This window comes from Cariama cristata, unplaced genomic scaffold (assembly GCF_000690535.1).
Source record: "Cariama cristata isolate BGI_N322 unplaced genomic scaffold, ASM69053v1 scaffold22485, whole genome shotgun sequence".
Classification (NCBI taxonomy): Eukaryota; Metazoa; Chordata; class Aves; order Cariamiformes; family Cariamidae; genus Cariama; species Cariama cristata.
In genome coordinates, this window is record NW_009618480.1 from 25,037 (window position 1) to 27,006 (window position 1,970).

The 1,970-nt window shown below is 47.4% G+C and overlaps 1 protein-coding gene across 1 annotated transcript in view; it reads right to left on the reverse strand.

The window, feature by feature from the left end:
- Window positions 1-1,970, reverse strand: part of MTHFR (methylenetetrahydrofolate reductase (NAD(P)H)) — an 8,002-nt gene that overhangs the window by 5,574 nt on the left and 458 nt on the right. The window contains exons 2-4 of the mRNA XM_009700887.1: window positions 710-948; window positions 286-396; window positions 1-103 (exon numbers count right to left, since the gene is read on the reverse strand). The exon at window positions 1-103 is cut by the window's left edge and continues 115 nt beyond it. Of these exons, the coding sequence (XP_009699189.1) occupies window positions 1-103; window positions 286-396; window positions 710-948 (453 nt within the window). The remainder of the gene's footprint in view (window positions 104-285; window positions 397-709; window positions 949-1,970) is intronic.

Below are 1,970 nucleotides of genomic sequence, written 5' to 3' on the forward strand. Positions count from 1 at the left end.
AAAAGCTGTGTAAGGATGAAGTCTGCCCCAGCAAAGACTTTCTCCTTCAGGTGCCTCAGGTCTGCCTCATAGCTCTCTGCTTCAGGATGACCCTTGGGGTAGCCTTTGGGGCAGAAGAGGAAAAAAAAAAAAACCCAAACTCTGGTAGTCAGGACAACATGCTAGAAATTAGAAGGAAGCCAATCTGATTGTACTGACACTTACAGCCCAGGTCCAGAGAGGGACTGCTGAGCTGCTTTCCCTATCTCAGACCCTACCCCACACTCTGCAATGAAAGACATTTACCTGCCACACAGATGTCGAAGTAATCGTCAAATTCATTGCGAATGTGCTTAACCAGGTCAACCGCATAGTTGAAGCCATCTACTTCTTCCTCCCATTCCTCACCTACAGGATCTGAAAAGAGAACAAATCCACAGCTCTCTCCAACTGTTTGCTGGACTCAGATCTGCTAGTTCTGTAAAAACCTACTGCTATCAAAAGGAAGGCAAAGATGAAACCCCCAAGTTTGCAGTTTTACCATGGACTGGTTTCATCTGCCCTTGAGCTGGAAAGACTGCTAACAAAGGGATTAGGTAAAATGGAGTTTCAACATTTAATCCCCACAGCAGAAGGAGCCTCTGAATCTTATTTCTCCATTTTTACCCTGGAATTGAACACAATAGCGATACAGCCTCAGCCCTACACATCATAGGACAAAAGGATTCACCTCCACGCAATGCCATGATGTTCTTTAAGCCGAGCCGCTTGGCCTTCTGCAGATGCCCTGTGATGTCATCCTTGGTCTGATTGCAGCATGTCATATGCAGGATGGTCTCCAGGCCACAGTAGTTGACTGCAGTGTTGGCAATAATCATGGAAGAGGTTTCCTTGTCAGATCCTGGGTCCCCCGCAGGGTGCCACGTCACATCAATGAAGAGTGGACCACCTGCTCCCATGCGGTCAAACCTGTGGATTTTAGAGCTGTGTTAGCCTACCAGGTAGCCAACTGCCCTCTCTATGCATGGGGTATCTTGCTCACTGCTGGAATGCCAGCAACAGGCAGAGAGAGCTTGGATGACCACAGCAGGAGAGACCAAGAAAAGTGTTGAACTAAGAGTTTAGCAACTGGCCAATGTAAATAAGGAAAGTCATCCTTTAAGGCTGTATGAGGAAGAGCTTACAATCTCTTTGAAGAAGAGGTAATTTAAGTGTTCTCTGTAGAATAAACTTCCTCCCAGCATGTTCTATTAGACCGATATGTCTTCTGATAGACAGCAATGCAAGTCCCATTCCTTTTGAGATGGGAGACTATGCTGCAACCCCCTGTTCCCAGCTTTAATTGTGGAGGCCACAAATATGAAAAAATGGACCAGATCTCTGTTGTGTTTCCAAGTGTGCCTAACAGAAGATTCAAAGGCTCCCTTAACTTGTCTGTCTCCTGCTCTGGGTTGGAACAGGCCCTTCTGTTTAAAGTAAACCTGGCACTGGCATACGGCAGTTACAAAAAAAGTTATGAAACACCCTGTTCTCCAGGTGAGTATTTGGTGGCTCCTGGGGCTCCCCACTGGGCTCCAGGATAACCTTGAGCTCTGCTGAGAACTGTCACCTTCCATTGAGCATGTAGATGGGGACACCTACCTCAGAGGCTAAAACTGTAGTCCTCAGTAACACAGAGGCACAAACTATAGTGGCCAGATGATTCTGAAAGCAAGTGGGAGTCTCTGTTCCAGAGACTTTGGCACACTGCCCATCAAGTAATATTTTCTGCTTTTAATAAGTACTTTTCTGCTCTATTGCCCCCCAGCACTCTGCTTCAGCCCCAGAGCATGACAGTGGGGTTGCTCCATCTTCACACAGTCTGGCCCCTTCAGTATGCCCACCATGACACGTAACTCTTCAGGGCCTCCAAGGAAGACAAGTTACCTGGTGTCCATTACCCTCAGCAGGACACAACAGCACCATTCCCTGCTTCGTCACATGGAAGGGGA